This window comes from Macadamia integrifolia, chromosome 12, assembly GCF_013358625.1.
Source record: "Macadamia integrifolia cultivar HAES 741 chromosome 12, SCU_Mint_v3, whole genome shotgun sequence".
Lineage (NCBI taxonomy): Eukaryota > Viridiplantae > Streptophyta > Magnoliopsida > Proteales > Proteaceae > Macadamia > Macadamia integrifolia.
The window spans coordinates 12,866,455-12,886,406 of record NC_056568.1 but is presented as its reverse complement, the minus strand read 5'-3'; the positions used below and the strand labels follow the sequence as shown (position 1 = coordinate 12,886,406).

General features: G+C 37.5%; 2 protein-coding genes across 3 annotated transcripts; one reads left to right on the top strand and one right to left on the bottom strand.

The window, feature by feature from the left end:
• Positions 1 to 260: 260 nt before the first annotated feature.
• On the top strand, positions 261 to 5,031 carry LOC122058280 (eukaryotic translation initiation factor 6-2-like). Of its 2 annotated transcripts, none has more exons than XM_042620896.1 (7): positions 261 to 388; positions 1,528 to 1,624; positions 1,703 to 1,788; positions 1,896 to 1,940; positions 2,864 to 2,994; positions 4,079 to 4,189; positions 4,269 to 5,031. In XM_042620896.1, exons 1-7 carry the CDS (start codon positions 379 to 381, stop codon positions 4,530 to 4,532), a joined length of 744 nt encoding a protein of 247 aa, XP_042476830.1. In that variant the 5' UTR covers positions 261 to 378; the 3' UTR covers positions 4,533 to 5,031. The 2 variants fall into 2 exon arrangements, with proteins under 2 accessions (XP_042476830.1, XP_042476829.1); XM_042620895.1 differs by having other exon boundaries at positions 1,896 to 1,955.
• A 1,903-nt stretch (positions 5,032 to 6,934) lies between these two features.
• LOC122058278 (F-box/kelch-repeat protein At5g60570-like) lies at positions 6,935 to 9,656 on the bottom strand. Its single transcript, XM_042620890.1, has 3 exons — positions 9,329 to 9,656; positions 8,835 to 8,916; positions 6,935 to 8,730 (listed from the first exon to the last, which is right to left on the bottom strand). Exon 3 carries the CDS (start codon positions 8,452 to 8,454, stop codon positions 7,234 to 7,236), a length of 1,221 nt encoding a protein of 406 aa, XP_042476824.1. The 5' UTR covers positions 8,455 to 8,730; positions 8,835 to 8,916; positions 9,329 to 9,656; the 3' UTR covers positions 6,935 to 7,233.
• Positions 9,657 to 19,952: the final 10,296 nt, after the last annotated feature.

Genomic DNA, 19,952 nt, shown 5'->3' with positions numbered 1-19,952 from the left:
CCCCCCCCCCCCCCAAAAAAAAGCGTGGCTACACTCTACACTAAAATATAGATTAAATGGAAAACCTAGGTGGTTAAGCACTCAAATGTTATGCTATGCTTGAGCATATTTGATAAGGGACCAGTACAAGATGATGTCCTTTTCTCATTCAACGGTTTGCATTGATTCAACCACGTGGCAAAAATCGATCCATCGATAACACAGTTAAGATGCTTTTGACTTTGAAGAGTTTGACCTTAAACCTCAATAAGCCTTCTTCCACTTTCTCTATGCCCTTTTAAAATCAAAACCTGAAATTGGTGATGCTTTGATTTCAATTGCTGCAGGTTTTGAAGTTCCAAAAGTTAAGATTTGGGGTTTCCCATCATCATTTTCTTCATGGCAATCCGTAAGTATCTCTTACACGATTTCTGGTTTTGTGGGGAATCTCATTATCTAGCTTTTACTGAGAGCGAAGTGCTCCTAGGAACATTTTCTGTTGTTTCTACTTGAAAAGCTTCATAGAGAACTCTGAAACAACTTGAAAGCATTGATGATTCCTTGTTTCCTCTAATCAACCTCTTGCACACAACACAAAAGAACCTTTTGCTCAATGTTGGGTTGTAGAAAAAGAACATATTGGAATCATTTTGATTTGGTTTTGAGAAACTTTAGACAGTTCTGAATGCCTTTAGGAACCCACATTACCCAACCTTCACATCTACCTCTACCCATTTCAATTCTAAACAATTTAAACAGAGGAAGCCGGTCCATTTTGACCTTCTAAACTAACTAACCCACTTATTCAATGGGTATGGATTTCTATAAGATTCAATAAATGCTAGCTATTCCTTCAACCATTGTACACTTGAATTCCTATGTCCAATTTTTCAAAGTGGTCTTTTACTCTGTCAATATGCTAGAATTTACTAATTCTTAAATGGTTTTACTTGTTTGTTTGTAATCCTGGCCTAGTAGTTCTAGTGGGGGTGGAGTTGTGCAGTAGTCCACATGGTGTAAGGATTATACACTGGGGGAAGGGGGTGTGTGTTAAAATGGAGTAATTGATGTTTGTACATACATACTGTCTTTGAATGTGGAGATGGATGATTAATCTGGAGCACATAAAAAACATAACATGCCAAACTTTTCTGGTTTTGTGATACTTTGAAGAGGAGATAGGCATAAAGGTTAGCATTTCATAATGCAATAGGAGAGGTGAAAGGAGGAAAACATTTTTCCCCTCTGTATTGTAAAGATGGAGAAGAGCATCTTTGAATACACAAACATGTTAAAACATGAAAATGATTTCCTATAGTTGTTGTCCAGCGTTACTATAATAAAATGGGCATATACACAAGGCTCCCGCATGTGCGAGGTCGGGGGGTTGGGGGGAGAACTATGCAGCCTTACCCCGAGAATGTGTTGCTAAACGTATATAACGTTATTTGCTCAACTTATATGTTTATATCTGAAAAAACATTTCACTGATGGATTACCACTTGTTGAAGACTTCATTCTAAAAACTTTCTGAAAATGTGACTGCAGGACTCCAGTTTGAGAACTCATGTGATATTGGGGTTTTCTCCAAGTTGACAAATGCATATTGCCTGGTTGCAATTGAAGGACCAGAGAACTTCTACAGGTGAGAATGTTTGAACTATATAATGTGATTCCTGTCTCTCAATTGTATCGAGAAGAATAAGTTTCTGAGTCTCTGCAGCACATTTGAAGCTGAGCTAGCAGGTGTTATCCCTCTGATTAAAACATCCATAGCAGGCTCTAGAATTATTGGACGACTATGTGTTGGTAAGAATTCTGAAGTTCTTTAGGAATCAGGCTTGAACCCCATGAAGATTTTGAGCAATTTCCATTATCTTACTTGCCTTAACCTTATTGCTTGCTTTTCATGGCAGGAAATAAGAATGGCCTTCTCTTGCCACACAATACCACAGATCAAGGTAAATATGGGACAGGTTAGTCATGTGGTAGTTTTATTCTTTATGTTACTGTTAATTATCTAGAAGTTTTAAGTGATGAGAGAGTTTTATGTCATAGTAGACTGCTTCCAAGCTGGAGAATCTCTTGTGGGTTTTATAGCAGGTAGACTGCTTCCACTCATTTAATGTCCATGAAGAAGGATGATACAAAGGTCCTATGCAGGCCTGCATTTCTCTACAAAGGCATGATATAATGGGAGATTCTGTGTCTCTTGAGTAATTTTCTTCAGCTTTCTTTGTGGAAGTAGGTAAAGGTACAAATGTTGTGACCTGGTGGTCAAGTGGTCGAAACAACCTCTCGACATTCTCAGAGTAAAGCTGTGTAGTTCTCGCCCCCCTCCCCCCGACCTCAAACATCCGGGAGCCTCATGCACTGGGTGCTCCCTAAATATTTCTGTGTGGAAGTAGATCAGTTGGACAACAAAGTAACCGCAGGAGCAATGCCTGCCTAGAGGGTTGCAGTGGGTCAATCATGAAAGAAACTTCCAAGCCTCAAAATCATGGCAGAAAGTGGATTGTTTTGTTGAATAGCTTTTCATTTAAGTTTGCTCCTGAGTCCAGTGTCATCGTTATCCCTCATGTAGTTGTAGAAGCTTTAGTTTGCAGGCCTACATATACCGTCCCTTTAAGTGGTTTGGTCTAATGGTCTTGTTGTCTCATCAATAATTTCTATTTGTCTGCCATTTTTGTTTAGTATGGTTTGGCTAATAGCATTATAAACAATAAGTTCTAGAATCAATTTCTTCCATAAGCTTGTACTATATTTTATTGGTTTGTGCAGTTAGCTTCTGAACTATTATAAATTCAGTCATTTAATTGATACTTCTATCACATCTAATACAACAATTTTTTCTTTTTTTTATTTTAAATATTTTCCATTCTAGAGCTTCAACACTTGAGAAACAGTCTGCCTGACCAAGTTGTTGTTCAACGTGTCGAAGAGAGACTATCTGCTCTAGGGAATTGCATTGCTTGCAATGACCATGTTACTCTTGCTCATACTGATCTTGGCAAGGTAAAATGTTTACATTTTTCTTGACTCTTTCATGTACATTAAAAATTGCCATTGCCTGATTTGGTTTATATATGTTTGCAGTAGAATTTTTATTTAACATTATCCAGGAAATTTTACCAAAAGAAAGAAGAAAAGCACACTTCTACAGAAAACTCATTTTCAGTTGGACATCTTCCTACAACCAAAACTGTACTGCATATTAGAGTTTTCAGCATTTTACCCTACTAATTAATTTACTAGTTTGTCTAGTTGATCAAACCTTTTGACTTGATTGTTCCATAGATTTTACACAAATTTCCACAAACATCTAGGGTCATTTTAGGGTATTGGAACTTTTTGCCCATATGGTTCATAGTTCAGACCTCTAAAGCATCCAATTTTAGTGGGGTTTTATGGGCTTAGCGCCCAAAATTGTTAGGGAAGGGCAATTATCCTCCCAGGGAACAGAATTCAACTTAGAGCATCAGTATGCTTGTTTCAGCTATAGCTAGTGGCTCTCTCTCTCTCTACCTGACATTCCTCTCCTCTCGACCCTTTACTGACAAATCGTGTCACATTCCTTATTGCTGTGCAAAGACGCCCATGCCCTTGCTCCACTTCCCCATGTGTGTGGACGTAGGGTACACTAATGAGGTAGCATTCTTTAACCCGTAAAGGGTAGGTTTCCCATGGTCGGTGTAGGAGGAATCTCCCAGACCACACCAATAATAGTGCTCCGGGACAGTATTGCTAATAAGGGCCTACAATTGTCAGGAAGAGAGAGAAAATGAATAAAACAGACTCTTATAAGCGGGCAGCATGGGGATCTTAATCCTTCTTGAAGATTACAAGAAAGCCCCTGAAGTATATGTACTTACACATAAACCCTAGAAGGAAAAATATGAATACAGAAAACCCTCAAGACTCATAATATAGTTTTCACATCATCAACCAGACCTATTTCCCCATTGCTTAGTTTAGGGCAGAGGTAGGTGGCTTCCTTTCATACTTTAATTATATCTGATGCAAATACCTCTCAGATAAATATAACTAACATTATCAAACATGTTCATGCTGGAGTGATTTACCATTTGATTTTTGTTAGGAAACTGAGGAGATAATTTCAGATGTTCTTGGAGTTGAAGTATTCAGGCAGACAATTGCAAGAAACATACTTGTGGGCAGTTACTGTGCCTTCTCCAACAGAGGTGGATTGGTGAGAAGTCTTCTCTGGTTTGGAGGATTTGATGTTAATATTCAAATGATCATTTTCTCAACAATTGTTGCTGCAACAGGTCCATCCCCTCACATCATTGGAAGAGTTGGATGAGCTTTCAACTCTGCTTCAGATTCCACTGGTGGCTGGGACTGTAAACCGGGGTAGCGAAGTCATCGCCGCTGGTATGACTGTAAATGACCGGACAGCATTTTATGGGTCGGACACCACAGCAACAGAGTTATCTGTAATTGAAAGTGTCTTAAAGTTGAGGGAAGGACAACCTAGCTCCATTGTTGATGAGATGAGGAAATCATTGATCGACAGTTATGTTCTAGTTTAATGTCCCCAACTATGCTGGCAGCTTGTGTAGAAAATTTACAAACAATTACATTTTGCCCATTCGGACTAATAGGCACTGGCCTTCGATTCACCATTCCATGTTTATGAAACGTTGATATCAAGTTCACAACTGTAATAAAAATTCTAATTTGAAAGCTTGATGTGAGGGGGGGGGGGGGGGGGGGAACAATGAAGAGAAAAACAATATATAATGAAGCTCTCTTGCGTCCACTCCCCTGAGCTTAACTTACCTCTTAACTGAGGCTTGTCGCACATGTGCAGTTAAGACCAGAATGAATTGGACGGCATCAGACTGGAAGAGCAAATATCACCATGGGAGATCCTTAAGCTATGAAAGCTAGAAAAGAGAGACTTTGGTGGATTAAAAATCTAATGCGCCATTCATTCCTTAAACAGGAACAATATTGGGATGCCTCACACAACCTAAAATATTATTCTCATCAAATGATGTTGCAACCCTGCTAAACTAAGAAAATTTACTATCGTCCTGTTCATTTTCTTTCTATAAGGAGAATGAGTGAGGACAGTATGTGACCTACTAATCCAGATAAGATATTGCAAGCAAGGTCATCGATCAGAGTAAGAACCCAAAACAACATGGGCAATGGGGGCCAGTGCAGTAAGTTTCCTTAAGCATGAAAATCTTCCAAAATAGCTACTGCTAGAACCATTGGATAGTTCTCCAGCTAGGGCATCTCTTCTGGTGAAGTTCAGCGAAATTCAGACATGTTCCAGAAAAAATGTAATGAAACGGTTTTGCTGCCGAGAGTTCCATCCTTGACATTTCTGGATCTTGACCAACATTAGCAGAAGCAATATCACTTCACACACATATGATACGGGTCTCAGTTTTCCAAAAGAATACTCATTTTTGCATAAAAGAATTTGTTGGTCTCATGAGGGAAATAAGGGATGAGAGAGATGGGGAGAAGGGGGGCAGGGGCCAGGGGTTGCAGAACTTTGGAGTGTCAGAGGGTGGAGATGAGAGAGACGACAGAGATGGGAGAGGGGGAGATCAGAGGTGAGAGACTGCCCATTGGGGAGTGTTGGCTCAGTGAGAGGGAGATGTAGTGTAAGGGAAGAAGGGGGTTTATGGGTTTGGGTGTCGAGCATTTTTAATCGAATGTATCCTTCAATGGAAATCCAGAATAAAAGAACAAATTTGTCCTTTTGATTCTCAATATTTGGGTTCTTTTTGTCCTGAACAAAAGAACACCAGAAATATTTAAAGAAACACTGACGAATAGACCCTAAGACGCTTAGCATATCCACTTCTCGAAGAGTCTTCAATTTTTAACTGGTAGCCAAATCGGATATATGATGGTGTATCAAGTGCACCTATAAGTTTGGGAAGTTCAAGCTGATTTCAAGAAGATGAATACTACAGGAGGATGCAGGAACTGATTCTATCTCAGGACTGGGTCAAATTAAGAAGATCTTAAGTGGAACCCCTAACAGTAACAGAAGATATGCAATGGGATTCTTTATGAACATGATGCTTGGAAACATGATTTGAGCACTGAAGAATACAAGGGAAGGAGAACACCTGGTTTTGCTAGAACCTGAAGAGACTTGGTTGAGAAATAGAGTAGAAATGTGAACAATGGAGGTTTTGAAAGAAAACTGGAAGAAATTCCAAGATGAAATTAATTCTGAGGGTTCCCCATGCTGCCAGCATGGGGAGGAATCTGCATGCCACACCAATGGGTGTTCTGAAAAAGGTATCATCCGTGTGGACCCCACATTTTTTTAAAAGATGAAAAAGAATAATACAAAAATACTAGTGAGAAAGAAACTGCATACTGGCAGCATATCAATCTTTTCCCCTTAATATTTATCAGAAGGCAGATTGAGAGTCCGACTTCATAAAATAGCGAAGGAGATGAGAAATAACTGTCATACATCAGGTATTCTCTTGAGGAGAAATATTTATGCCCGTACACATCCATTCGGTTGCAACTTAGATACAAGGACGAATTCTACCCCAAAAAAAAAAAAAAAGATACAAGGAAGAATAATTCAATGCAATAAATGTATAAGGAATCTACGCAAAGGAAAAAGTGTATAAAAGTAAATATCTAAAGCAACTATGACAAGTTTCTAACTAAAGTTGAAAATGGAGCAAAAATCATGCAGCAGATGGCTTTTAAATAGCAGAGAACAGACTGGGTCCACTTTCAAACACAACACTGCACATCAATAATGAGAAATTCCAACCCCTTAATCCTTAAAGCTTTCTATGTATTGGTAGAGAGAATTGATCATGGATTGAAAAAAGAGAACTTGAAACGGTATGACATGCAGGATAATACTCTTGTGTTCCTAATCTGTAGTAGTTATCCTCAACAGAACCATGTATCATCGGTAAGAAACTCACCTCACTTGATAAATAATGCCTTTTATGTTCTCAACAGAAAATTGGCTGTGGAGAGGAAACAGAGAGCTGCACCAATAGTGTACCTAATCACTAGTCTTCCCCTTAAAAGTCATGAGACAGTGATCATGAAATTGAGCACCATATCCAAATACAGAAATTGTCAAAGAGTAAAATGAATATTCAAATCAATGAAGGCCGCCCACACAATTTTGTGGTGAGAACATGTGAAGGAGCAGCAGCCTCAAAGACCTGGTTAGATTGCAGAATGTCTGATTCCTGAGTGAATAAATTGCAGAACAAGTGCTCAACAGCCCATGACGGCACAGTTATAGACGAACACCCCAACATGCTCCTTCACTCCGAGCACCTTCCACTCCAAGGTCCCATCTTTGACCCCTGATTTTGGACACCAAGAGTTCAACACAACACCATCACCTTCAGGGCCCCTCTGCCCACCTACAACCAGCAGTTCCTTGCCGCATGCCTTGAAAGCCAGGCCCCAACCATTTGAAGAATCAGCTCTCACAGGGAGTCTCCCCAAGACAGACCAAGTGTTCTTCTCCTTATCATACTTCTTCACCATGTTGGTTGAGTGCTCAACCGCATAGAGCTGGTTATCCACCACTGCCACAAGCGGAGGTGCCTGAGCCACCTTATTAACATTTGGGTACATGCGATCAATTTTCCTCCATTTCTTCGTTTCAAGATTATACTCTTCCCCGCAAGTCAAAGAGACCGTAGGACTTGACATCCCACCTATCACATAGAACTTCCCATCCATGAAGAAACCAGAGCACAACTTACGCGGAGAGTGCATGTTAGGCAACAGTTCCCAACTACCTGTCACAGAATCGTAGAGCTCAGCAGATTCCAATATCTTTCCATTCTTATCACTTCCTCCTGCAACAATGGCAATCGAGCCAAAGCTACTCGAACCGAACAAGCATCGAGGAAAATTCATTCCCTGACATTTCACCCAATTCCGATGAACCAAACTGTACTTCCAGGTGGCGAAATCCAACAACTCCCGACCAAATACCAGTAATTCACTGCCCACAGCTAATGACTCCTTGTCTGCATGATTGAAGCATTCATCGCAAGGGACCTTGGGCAATCTCATCCATTTCTTTCTCATGGGGTCGAAAGCTTCCCACCCCCGAGGGTCACAGACCAAATAAACCCAGTGCTCGGCGATGCCCATTTGCTTCCGCAGTCCATATAGGCACCCACTTTCTATCAACGAATAGAATCTCCTGTTGAGGCAAGCAAGCGAAGTATAATCTGATCGGCGTGCCCAGGCAAGGCAGGTCAGAGCAATGTCATCATGAAGACCAGGAAGAAGAGAATCACAAGACGCAGCAGCAACGCGGCGATGTTGACCGCGACCATCATAATCTCCTACATCAGATCCCATCTCCAAGACAACGTTTCTTGTGTCTCCAACTAAATCAGAGGAAGGTTTGTCCGTCAAGCACGGGAGATTGAAATCAAGTAGCCTCTTCGACTCATCGGCTTGAAGAATCATATTGGTAAGTCTGCAGGGCACTGGCAGAAAGCATCTGGCAAGACACTCGGATGCAGAGCCGATTGAGGGCAGGGTAGGTATTGGCTCCTAGCGATGATGAGAACAATAACGAAGGGTCCGAGCAGAGGGACATCATAATTCAGTATCTATGGATCGATCTATCCATCTGTCTATCTCATAGACGAGCGGGCGCCAGCCTCACTGAAAATTCCCCCTTTTCAATCACTTCATCATGCTTCCCCTGTTCAGCCGTCAGATCGAATGGACTGGTGTGACCTGTGGAAAATATAAGATGAGAGGAAAGAGTATTTTCTGTCAAAACCAGTTTTATCAGCCCCACGGAAACGGACCAAATCCAATCAGATCTCCCAGAAAGTTACCAGATTTGAGCTCTATGCCTCTATCACCGGAACCTCCGGATCTTCCGCCGAAATCGATTCTGTTCTCTGGCAGTGTTGTCAACTGGACTATCCAGAGAAACGGAAAACATGAATCCGTTGGAAAGAATTACAAAAAAGGATATAAAACGGATCCAAACGACGACAATCGGCCAAATCTGATTAAAATTTGTGGCCTTCCGGAAATACTGAATGAGCAGCAGATTTTTCCCGCGAAATCAGGGATCGAGGGGGGAGGGATCGATTGAAAGATAATGAAAACGGATCCAAATCGGACAACCCAGAACAAGATCTCCACAGGAATTATAGAAAAACGGCGAGATTTAGCCGATTCTCCAACCAAAACTCGCCAAAAAACTATAATACAAATTGAGACGAACAAGAGTAATGGAGTCCAAACAAAAAGAAATCACGAACTGGAATCCAAACAAAAAATAAACAACAGTAATGGAATAACCAGAATTAGATAGAAATACCGAACGAAGGTGCCGTCTCCTGCGAATCAGACACCTCGATCGGAGCGCGAAGCGAAGATGATGACACCCCGGAGATGAAGAAGAAGAATAAAAAGACCACTCACCAGAAAAAAAAAGGCCGTATGCCGGCGGCTAATGAGGTTGGTAAGGGACAGAGAATTGTTACGATGAGGAGAGAGGATTAAAAAAATAAGGATTTTAATCAAAGAGTCAAGAGAAGAGAAGAGAAGAGACGAGGAAATCTACCTGGGGTATAAGAGAAAAAGACATTTCGTTTACTCAATTTGCACCCTGGATCTTTAGCTTTCTCTCTCTACTCTCTCTCTAGAGAGAGAGAGAGAGAGAGAGAGAAAAAAGAAAGGGGCAATAATATATCTCTCCATAACTGGGTTTGACAAAAACTGTCCAGACTCAGTAGTAGAGCGAGTTGAGGTGAGCTAGACCGGGTTAAAAAAATTCTGATACCGTCCCACATTTAATCAAAATTCAGAAAATTGCTGTACTCCCTCAAATTTAATCTAATTTCCCCCTTTTTTTCATAGTCTCCGCCCCCCACCCCTCACCCCTCACCCCCCACCCCCCACCCCCCAACGTAAAATTTCAGCCCTTTTTCCTCCCTTTGTAATTCAAAATACCTAGGTTACCCTCGCTCCCTCCTGCAACACATCGTCTGGTATCCCCTTCCAACCACCATTGACTCTGAGAGCTTCTTCTACAAAAATGGCTCCTCTCCACTTAGAATGTCATCCAATTAGCACTCAATTAGTCATCCAACGGTTGGGAGGACTTGGACATCCATCCCAACAAATGGATGCTCATCCCCAAATCCACCTAGCTGTCGAATGGCTAATCGGTGGCATAATAATTGGAGAAGATCTTTTTCCTCTTTCTACATTCTTTGCGTCTCCCCTATCCTAGCGTAAGCAATGTCATATGCAAAGTAGACGTTATGCACGGCTATCCGACAAGCTCCCCCATGTAATAGAATTGATTGTGGTTGTATTTTGACATAAACCTAATTTAGGGACCAAGGGGACCACGGAGGTGGGTGAGCAAAAGGGCATTGTCGGAGGGGGGAAATGAGGGGAGGGGACCCAAGGGTAATTTAGTGATTTCTCTATTACTAGAAAAGATGTGAAAGTTCGTTTTTAAGAGGATCCAAAGAAAAAAGTTTGAAATAGAGAAATTTGAGTAAATGTAGGACAAGCATAGAAGAGTTACAATAATTTCCCAAATTTAGAAAAAATGATTGTCACAATTCATTACACAAATATGCAATTTTCCTCTCACGCGATTATCTTTTTTTCACATACTCTATAAATGTGAATCCATAAAAATGATGTTTTTTTTAAGATACTCATTGGTGTGATATGTATATTCGGATGTTTCTTCCTAACATTAGTAGCGTGAAGAACCCTCTCCCTAAAATTTATTACGCGTCACAAAAAGACATACATATGCTTTAATTATAGTAAAGCACATGGATGTTTTAGGAATCGATATCGAATCTTGAGTTCCATATCAGAATTAATTGTATATTTATAATAGATTTTCTGATAATAAATTTGAGGGTAAATTAGTAAAAAAATAAATAAATTAGAATCTTGAGGGTAAAATCATCCGATACAACCTGATACAGCCAATTCATATCAGTATCGGTATCGATATTGATACCGGCAAGATGGCCAGGTAGGTGAGTCTTTGGATCGTCTTACTCAACTGAGTTGACGCAGGAAGAAAGTACACAAAATTTGTAAATTGCTGAGTCAAATATTTTTACAGGGTCAAAGACTCAAGACTCAAGACGGCGGCTATCGTAAATTCTGTTAAGTAGTAGTTGTAGTAGCAGTACAAGTACTTCTTTTCCTAACTTGGGAATTGGGCCACTTGTTTGTTGCTGTGGTCCCCCACTTGGCGTAGGATTGGAATCTCTTGCACATGTAAAAAGTTAAAATAAATACTCAAAAAAATATATATATATATATATATATATGCAGATCAGAGATTCTAATCTAACAGTGCATCAAAAGATAAAATTCTAATCTGATGGTCTGTGATCTATGGTTTATTTATTTTGTTAGTGGGTAATATAGTAAATGTGACGAATTTATGGGTGGCACGTGGGATGTGCTTTATGTCTCGCATGAAAGCAATAGGAGTTGAGAGACCAAGGCACCTTGATGGCCGTGAATGAATATAACATGTGCCAAGTGGCAGGCTAGAATTTAGAAATTGGATTTGGGTTGCTTCCTTGTGGCCTCTGGCCGAAAGATGGATGCTTTCCCGTGCTTTCCATCTTTGAGTTGGGTTTCTTTCTTGGGAATTGGAGGTGAGAATTAAACTACTCCAACAGTGGTGGAGTCGGTGGAAGACTATGTTTGGATGCCAAAAGAAAAAAATAAAATAAAATTTGAATAGAGATAGAAAATCATTATGTAATTATAATTTTTGTTTTATTATATTTTTAGTAATTTTTTTTTTCTCGACATTCAAATATAGAACTAGTGTTCTATAAATAAAAATTAGAGCGATTGGATCAGATGATCATAATTAGTTGGATTAGATGATTCAGATCAAAATTGTTGGAGGCCGACTTGATGGGTGTTGATTCATACTAATTTCTAAGTCAGAATTGATTAGGACTGATCTAGATTCTCATTATGTTCTTTTGAACCCTTTTCTCTAGACTATATTTGGAAGCTAAAAAAAGAAAAAAAAAATTTGAATTTTTTTGAAAAGCAGTAGAGAGATTGACACATTACCTCAATGAAGTTGAGTGCTTGGGATTATTCATGACTATATTAAGGTTCATAGACACTTATATTTCAGATGTCCACATGTTGGCATGAAGAATTAAGGGTTCATGCCAATATGTGGGCAGCTGAAAAATAAGCATGCATTCTTACTCAAAAAAAGAAAAAGAAATATAAGCATCTATGAACATACATGAAGTATATTTATTTAAGAGAAAAGTTAATCATGATGACAATGTATTATTGTCGTATATTATTATTATTATTATTATTATTATTATTTTTAATCTTGATCATGTGGGGCCTATGTAGATGATACTATTCTTCTATCACTATTGATGTGATGTGGGAGATTCTCCCCATACTGACGATGTGGAGGACCCTCTCCCTTGAGTCAATCTAAAATGAAATTTCATACATGACCATTCCAAACAGTTTTTACATATTCAATAATCGAAATTGCTACATCATCCTTCCACGTAGCATAAATAATTGCGTGGAGCACATGATGTTTTCTATTTTGTGATAAATAGAAAAAAGTTTGGAAAAACACAAAAAGAACTCCTGATAAATTGAAGTTTCAACTTTATGCCGCGCATATCTTAGTACCTACAACAAAAAATTTCTGCATTTCCATTTTGGCAAGAGTGAAAATTGCTTCACAATACAATAATACATAATTATTTTATTTCATCAAAATAAACCCTTGATAATATCTGCTAATCATTATTAAACAAGATATGATAATTATAAATAAAACAAGGGACAATCTTCCCCGCAATGTAAAAGTACAATTTCTCTTTCACATAAATTTTTTATTATTTTTTCTCTCATACTCTGAATATTTGGGTTCCATGTGGATAATATCTTTTTTGGGGACAACCATTGGTATGGTGTAAAAATTCCTCCCCACTCTAACAACATAAGAAACCCTTTAACAGAAAATAATAATTAATTAAAACAAAAAACAATCATCTAATGATATTATGCAAATAAACCATTAGTAATAAGTTATGACTACGTTCAATTCTTTATAATATTGTTATAGTCAATTATTTAAAAAAAAAAATTTGTTTTCATATCTCACCAACTAATGGTATAAACATAAATTTAAAATCAACAATATGTAAGATGATTCAAAAATAATATTAAGGTATGAAAAAAAGTCAATAGACAAAATAATGATACAATAAATAATCAATACATAGGTGGTCAAATGATTGAAATAGACCATGAAATTTGATATATGGATAAATAGAATGTGGTCTAAGGAATAGGTATTGGACCATCCATATCAGTCGATTGTATCAATATATAGGTCGATTGCCATATTCTTTTAATAAAAAAAAATATTGTTTTGATATAGAATTGATATCGATATAACTGATATGTATCAATATGAATATTAGTATCAGCTATGATATCTTGAACTAAATCCATGATTTAGAGATTCCCTTATCTTCCCTTCCCACCTTTGGACAAGCGTAAGTCTTCTAACTCACAAATCCCCTCACATGAGGCAGGAGTTAATCCTTTGTCAACAATTTGAAGACATTTCCCACCAAACAAAGGGTGACACCCTTGTCTATCTTAATGGTTGACATGTTTATTTCATATCTTCATTTGTCTCAAACAAAAATCCAAATCCCTTCTCCACTCTTTTTTGATTGCCAAACCATTCTAGAAGTTGGAAAATGTTAAGGCATTATGATACACCATTAAACATTACACCTCTATTTGGTTAGGTCTACTTGAAATTAGAAAAAAAAAAAAAAAAATTAATAAATATCGCTTAACCCCAAGGGTTTGCTCAGTTGGTAAAGACCAACACTTCAAAATTAAGAGTTCAATGAATTCAACTTTCGTTGGGGCAAAATTATTAAAAAAAAAAAAAAAAAAAAGGCTTAACCCAAGGAGTTGCTCAGTTGGTAAAGACCAACACTTCAAAATTAAGAAGTCAATGAGTTCAACTTTCTTTGGGACCAAATTATTAGGAAAAAAAATTTGTAATAACTTCCAAGAACATTTAAAGATATGTGAAAGTCAATCTCATCTCCTCCTCCCTATCCCTAACCCCTTTTTACCATATTAGTTCCGCATTGACACTTTCTTTCCTCCATGATCATATGAGTAGATTTCCTATTAGATGAAATCATTTCCTATGCCATGATTAGTGGAGGGTGAAAGATTCCTCATACAATATTGTTGGTGTGGAAACCCTCCCTTCTCCTCACAATCACTCACAGATTGAAGAAAGTAACTCTACCACCCCAAGACCACAACCATTTTCTGGACTCTAACAAAACTTGACCTGCAAAACCCTATATGATCAAACAGGAGAATGAAACCAATTTATTTGGCTTATTGGCCATTGACCACTGACCACCTGAACAAACTGTACTGAAGATAACGGACATTAAACTTGGATATCAAGTTCAGAATCCAACAAATATGGGAAGATTAACCAAAGCCACCCATCCATTAAACCTGAACCAAAGAACTTCATCCACAGCTTGATTGGAAATAAGAATCACATTCCCCTTACTATGGAACCTTTCAAGAAATGTTTCTGTTCATATTTCTTTCGACACATTTATGTTCGATGTTTCAGCATATTGTAATTGTCACATTTCTATTTTTTTTTAGGTATTGATTCTTATTCTTGTTTCCTTTACTTTCTTTCTTATCGAAGTTTATATCAGAAGTCACATTACTTTTGAAAGCATTATTTGATGGAGGAAGTTTTCCTTCACCCACGAATCTATCGTCATTATTCTTTTCCCTCTTAATTTGTTGGAGGTTCGAAATGCCTTTCATTGTTCTCTGGCATATATCCGATTGCATTGATGACCATCGAAGAAATCCCACTCGAGGAAAATACTGGTCTTTAGTTGATTGTGGGCTAAAAAAGATCAAAAGACAGCAAGTTTTTCAACTGAAGCAATTTTTCAACCATGTGGTAGGGTTTAATGGGTTTCAAGTTCGTTGAGATATAGACAAAATCTTCATTTAATCATGGTTTTATTTTTTGATTAATGCAATTTATTCACACATCATTTTAGTAATTAAAAAAAAAAAAAAGAGAGACCGAGTTTTCCTTCACCTATGGTGAAAAGAGAATCTTTTAATCCATACCTTTTGGTGGTTGGATGGAACTCCAAGAATGTGCCGCAGGCATTTCAGACTCAGAACATCAAATGGCTAAGGAAATAATGACACTTCAATGACTAGATTTGTTAAGAAGAAACTTGAGACTTAAAAGAAAAGTCATTTTTCTATTTGGTGCTAAGGATAATATAGAACTTTGAAATAACTATGGAGAAATATTTGTATATTATGACCATATGGTTTAAATAGGATCTTAATATCTAAGTCATTCTCCATATATCCAATGGTCAGAATGAATGGATCACTAAGTAGATGAAGACAAAGATTTATAAATGAATTTTACAACTAAGGACTGAGCTGTAATTGTTTTCTTCTACTCTTTTTTTCCTCCATTATCTTTTTTCTTATGTTATGATAGTACATACATTGTTCCATTCCTCTTTCTAAAAAATTAATAGATTAATTTTTGTGTAATCATAGATTGTCATCATCCTTATGTGGCATAGGAGAGGTATGGAAAATACAAAATCGTTTAGCATATAAGACAAAAATATCATTAATGAGATTGACATTTGTTATTCAAAATATTTCCTATTGTATCGAGGATTGAGAATAAAGTTTCATCCGTAAAATAAAACTATTATTGTCGAATCTAGGATAACCTACCAACCGTGAAAATACAAAATCACTTTATATATAAAACAAAATATCATTAATGAGACTGACATTTGTCATTCAAAATATTTTCTATTATATCGAGATTTGGATAAAATTTCACTCGTAAAATAAAACTATTATTGTCTAATCCACTATGACTTATCAACTGTAATTACAAATAATAATAATAATAATAATAATAATAATAATAATAATAATAATAATAATAATAATAAAATTAAAAAAAAAAAAAAGAAGAAGAAAGAAAAGAGTTGAGAGGACTGAGTTGTCAAGGGATAGGATTCTTGTTCAACAGGAATCTTTTCAATTTTTTTTTTTTTTTTTTTGTGGGTAAAAAAATCTTTTCAATTTGTGGATCATAAATCTTACATGTGGTAAAGAATCTACCAAGTGTTGTTTATTAACTCAATTGATTTTTTTTTTTTTCCCACTCCTCCCCTTTACCTCCATAGCAACTTTATTTCAATTTTAAGGTCAGAGTTGTGATAAAATCATCATAAGTTTGAACACCAGCTGACAGCTATGTGATTATCAAAGGAAGATTCCAAGACATTAGTGGGAGATAGAAACAGGATTTGATGTGGACTTTATAGAACTTATGACCAAAGTTAGCTGACCCAACCCATTATATGAATGAAGTTAATCACTTGTCACTTTTCTCTCTCTCTCTCTCTCTCTCTCAGCGAATACCCACTAAAACTTTCTGAAGATAAAATTCCTTCCCAATTTCCCTTGTTTGATTGGATAGATTCTCAATTGGTAATGACAAGAAGAAGAGGAATAGATTCCTTTCTGGTTCAGTAAACAGTTTTTGAAATCAAGGGTCCAAATTAATTAAGCGATTTTATTGAGGCAGAATAACAGAGGCTCCAAACAGTTAGATCACTAAGCATTGGGAGGGACTGGAACTATGCTATCCCACGTAAGGGTGTCAATTTAGAACCAAACCTATCCGGTCTATTACTAATGGGACGGTTCTTAAAGATAATTTTGGGGTTGATTACTAATTGGGAACCAAAAGACCAATAAAGAACCAGATGAAATTGGGACCGCCATCGCCCATTTAGGATGTATACTTAACCCTAGTTAATACTTATTAGAAAAATAAGAGTTGATGTTTAATTATTTGCTTTTTAAGGAATATATATTCAATTATTTGTGTACTTAGGAATTTCAGATTTATTTGAGTGTTCGAGTGCCCAAAACCACTATGGAATTGGAATTGGACCGTTCTATTATTAAATGAGGTCGGATCCTAGTTGTGAAACTGTTTAACAAATGGGATGATTTTGAGATTGACTTCTTAAGATCGAAATCGAATAAAAACTGTCCCGATTATTCATAACTGTCCCAATTGATACCCTGACTTCCCACACAAGCGAGAACCTTTAAAGGTCTCAACAGAACCAAAGGGGAAGAAATGTGTAACTTTTTTTTTGGTAAGAGAAATGTGCAACTTTGGATAACAACAAAGAAACCAAAATGTCCACTTGGATGGAATTTTCCACTTTTTAAGTAGGTTTGAGATTGGTTTATACACTTATACCAAAAAAAAAAAAAAGATTGGTTTATACACCATTTTCCCCTGTAGAGTGTAGCCTAGGAGGTTACCCACAGTATGGTCCCCTCTTTACTATTTTCCAAATCTGGAGCCACCTAGTCCTTTGGCTGGACCACTGAGGAACCAATCAAGTCTCTCGTTTCATTCTCTAATTCTTTAGTGCTATGATAGTACAATACAGAGAGATCTTCTGCAATTCTGATGAAAGGAATACATTTCTTTTGTCATTTGAGTTGAGTGAATAAAGCTGCTTTCAAAATTAATAACCATCACCCAACCAAAACCTAATAAACAAGAGGCAAGAGGATTGAATATGTACTCTAGTGTGGATCCAGACCTAAACTTCGTTTGCTTTCCACCATCAGTATGTCTTTTAGATGCTTCATATGACCCCATAAACGTTAAGACAGGAAGTATTCAAAGACAGCTCTTAGCAGCAAAAACTTTAATTTAAGAAAGGGAAAATGTTCTATGAGCCGAGGGGAGGATATGCTACTACTACTGCTAGTATTCTCTCTCTCTCTCTATCTCTCTCTCTCTTGCCCTCCTATGCGCGAAACCATTCTATCACACCTCATTGGTGGACTTTCATATACCGCTTGTTCAGAGAACCCTCTCACCTTAAGAAAACTCTAACATCACGGAAACAAGCATGGAGGAGCATTACAACAACCAATCAGCTGTTTAAAAAATAAATTTTATTTCCCACCCTTACTTGACTACAATCGTGATATACTCACAACATGTTGATATTCGAGTTGTCACGTTCCTTGATCTATCATGATTCTCATGGCGCTAGCAAGACCTTTTGGTTTTTCATTTTGATTAACTTCTTTACTTGAAAATTTTTCCGATTGACTTGTCCACCTAATAATGGCACACACCTAGTTGTGCCATGTGGATGAATCATATAACACATGTCTAGAAAATGGTCTAGATTGACCACATGTTGAACCTTAGATTTATATTGGTACACCATTTCTTGTATTGGCATTACCCTCCGTACATGTTCATGCAACCCTAGTCCTGAAATTATAAGTGCTTTATATTGCCGCTAGGATTCTATTTGGTCTCAAACAAAAAGGTGGGAAAATAAAAATATGAACATTTTTCATGGAGAAAATTTCTTTGTAAAATATCATTTACACAAAAAACATTTACAACAAAATAGGACCTTCACAAATTATGTTTGGCCCAAAATGTAGTGTTCGGAAACTTGATATACCTTTGGGTCTACTAGTCTACGTAACCTCTTTCCTATTTTTTAGCTGCCTTTTCACTAAAGGCTATGTTTGAAAAACAAAAAAAGCATAACAAAGTAAATGGCAAGATATCCCCCATCTAGTCACATGATCCTACACCAGCATAAAACGTGTGTAACAACATCAACATAAATACGATTTTTTATTTCACAGGGAGTGGATTATAATTTCACACACCTTTGTGTCTGAATGCAAGGGCCATGCGACTAGACAGCTTTCTTTTTCTCTAAATGAAAGTAACTATAAAATCAATGATGAGTTCAATTGTCTTTTTCTCCTCTTTCCAAATTTTCTTTTCTATCTTCCAAATATAGCCCCTTACCATTCATCCCCCTTTAACAACTTTTGTTTATCCCGCTGTTGGTGAAAGTGAAAGCTATCAACTATATTTTGCTATATTTGCAATCCATCCACACCAAAATGAAGATGACACTCCGGTTAGCACACATCATGTGCTGTCAAAAGACTTCAAGAGAGGGAACTCTGACCCTTCTTTGCATTCTCCAAATCCTTCTCTTGTAACTTGAGGGAGACACTGGACCTGGTGGATTTGGGACCATTTTGATTGTAACCTCTCTTTCACACGCTTATTTCACCGAATACCATACTACAAATGGAACTGGAAACAACCCTTCAATTGTTCCCATTTCCTTGGCCGTAACCTCATGTTCATCACCACCCCCTCTCATATTCTCTCCTCAATCTCAATTCTCAACAGTGAAGGCATCCTGTCAAATTCGGTGGCTCTCACTTTCATGGACTTTGGTGCCTGTTGTGTCGTGCAGAAGGGGTGTGCTTTGAGGTAACCCACCTCATACATTGAAAGTAGACAAATTCAGATTAGTTCAACTAAGTTGGTACTAGTCATTTCATCAAAAAATAAAACAGTTGGTATCAGTCACAGAAAGATAAAACTGACATTTCTTTCTTCCTATTGACCAAATATAAAACCCCTACAGGGAAAATTGGCTAAGGGAGATTTTACAACGAAGGAGTGGCGTATTCATCATCCATGCTCTGCACTGAGTCAAAGGATTAATGCATGCAAAAAACGCCGAGTGCAAATCTGAGACCAAACCAAAAAAGGTTAACAGCAATTGAAATATAGAATGAATCAAAATGCAAACCTTTGCACTGTGGGGAACCTTTTTCAGATCTCCAAGTCATTCCAGATACTACCTTATGCTTCAAAATTGCGACATATGTTAATTTACTCACTTGTTCCCCTCTACCCTCCCCCTCCCCGACCCCCACCCCCACCC

Coding starts and splice junctions, on each gene's coding strand:
- LOC122058280 (XM_042620895.1), top strand. Junction 1,789..1,895: donor TATTGGACGACTATGTGTTG/GTAAGAATTCTG, acceptor TTTTCATGGCAG/GAAATAAGAATGGCCTTCTC. Junction 1,956..2,863: donor TCAAGGTAAATATGGGACAG/GTTAGTCATGTG, acceptor TTTCCATTCTAG/AGCTTCAACACTTGAGAAAC.
- LOC122058278 (XM_042620890.1), bottom strand. CDS start 8,454: ATGATTCTTCAAGCCGATGAGTCGAAGAGGCTACTTGATTTCAATCTC.